The sequence below is a fragment of the Rhincodon typus genome, chromosome 38 (assembly GCF_021869965.1).
Source record: "Rhincodon typus isolate 14 chromosome 38, sRhiTyp1.1, whole genome shotgun sequence".
Taxonomy (NCBI): Eukaryota; Metazoa; Chordata; class Chondrichthyes; order Orectolobiformes; family Rhincodontidae; genus Rhincodon; species Rhincodon typus.
Window position 1 is genome coordinate 14539727 of NC_063369.1, and position 1593 is coordinate 14541319.

At 51.4% G+C, this 1593-nt stretch overlaps 1 protein-coding gene across 3 annotated transcripts; it reads left to right on the forward strand.

Moving 5' to 3' along the window:
* The first annotated feature begins 27 nt into the window (after positions 1-27).
* Positions 28-1094, forward strand: LOC125487258 (zona pellucida sperm-binding protein 3-like). 3 transcript variants are annotated; one of them, XM_048618027.1, is made up of 5 exons: positions 28-265; positions 346-434; positions 536-657; positions 734-865; positions 945-1094. In XM_048618027.1, exons 1-4 carry the CDS (start codon positions 95-97, stop codon positions 838-840), a joined length of 489 nt encoding a protein of 162 aa, XP_048473984.1. In that variant the 5' UTR covers positions 28-94; the 3' UTR covers positions 841-865; positions 945-1094. The 3 variants fall into 3 exon arrangements, with proteins under 3 accessions (XP_048473984.1, XP_048473985.1, XP_048473983.1); XM_048618028.1 differs by having other exon boundaries at positions 41-265; positions 536-630; positions 734-868; XM_048618026.1 differs by having other exon boundaries at positions 42-265; positions 734-868.
* The last annotated feature ends 499 nt before the right edge of the window (positions 1095-1593 follow it).

Here is a 1593-nt window from a genome sequence, read left to right on the forward strand (position 1 = left end):
CACTGAGCCCAGACAAGGACTCCAGCCCCAGATACAGCATCATTGACGACAATGGATAAGGAGCTCTCTGCTTTCTCCAGCTGCTCCCATCTCAATGGCTTCTCTCCATTCACCTCATGGCCCTTTGTTCGCCTCCAGTTGCCTCCTGGACAGCAAAGCTGAGGACTCCTTTTCAACCTTTGTGTTGCCGAGAGACGAGCGGGAGCCAGACAAGCTCAGGTTTGACCTGGATGCCTTGCGCTTCTATGGAGATGAGCGTTCCTTGGTAAGAGGAAGCTGCTGATTTGCTTCTCCCCATTGGGTGGGAGTCACTAAACACTAACTTGTGCTGAATGTGTCCCTCAGATTTTCATCACCTGTCACCTGAAAGTTGCTGCAGTGGATCAGGGAGATTCCAGGAACAAAGCTTGTATTTTCCAGAAGCTGCACAAGGTGTAAGTGTACACCCCCTTCCCACTGTCTCCCTGTCCCTCGGTGACACTGTTGGGGAGAGTTGATTTCACTGTGTTGTTGATGGGCTGTTTCTCCTGTTTAGCTGGACCCCACTGGAGGAATCAAACAGTGACATTTGTGCCTGTTGCCATGTGGGGAACTGTGGGAGCACAAGGGAGATCCTCTTTCCCTCCAGAGGTAGGAGAGACTTTGGACCTGAACATGGTAGGTCATTGACCCTCTAGATATTTTGGCTACAACACCCCCTCCCTGTCCCTGACTGAAATGTTTCTTCTTTCAGAGAGTGAAGCTGGATTGCAGTGGGAGGGTGAGGCCTCTCTCGGCCCCCTGCTCATTCTGGATCCTGAGCTGATCAGCCTCGCAACTGAGCCCCTGACTGAGGTTTAGCAAAGGATGCAGGAGAGGTCTCCAGGCGGTGAGTTGTCTGACTGCTAGTTTCCCTCTTTGTCCCTGTTTCCCTCAGCAATCATTGGTTTCTCCTTGTTGTGTAGGTGTGCAGTCTGAGCTGGTTGTGATGGTGGCCCTGACAGTGACAGCTGCCTCCCTGATCTCTGCTTCATTGATGGCCTTGTTCCTGTACAGGAAACAACAGCAGATTCAACTATTGTTGGAACAGTCCAATAAAGCAGTGTTTCCTTGTCTCTTATTTCTGGCAGCTCATTTTGTCTCTGCATCCTCACATATTGGTTGATATTCCTGGGGTTACATTCTGAACCCTGAAGAATCCTTCCTGAATGTGTGTTTACTGAAGGTATTGTTTGGGTTTTGCTTCTTGCAGTGACGACAGGGGCTTCCCCGATACCCAACACCTCATCTTTACCATGGACGTCCAGTCCCTATACACCTGCATTTCCCCATACAGACGGCCTAAAGGCCCTCCGCTTCTTCCTGTCCCGCAGGCCCGACCAGTCCCCCTCCACTGACACCCTCATCCGCTTCGCCGGACATGTCCTCACCCTCAACAACTTCTCTCTCAATTCCTCCCACTTCCTACAGACCAAGGGGGCAGCCATGGGTACCCACATGGGCCCAAGTTACGCTTGCCTCTTTGTAGGTTACGTGGAACAATCCCTCTTTTGTACGTACACTGGCCCTAAACCCCACCTCTTCCTACGTTACTTTGATGACTGTATCAGTGCC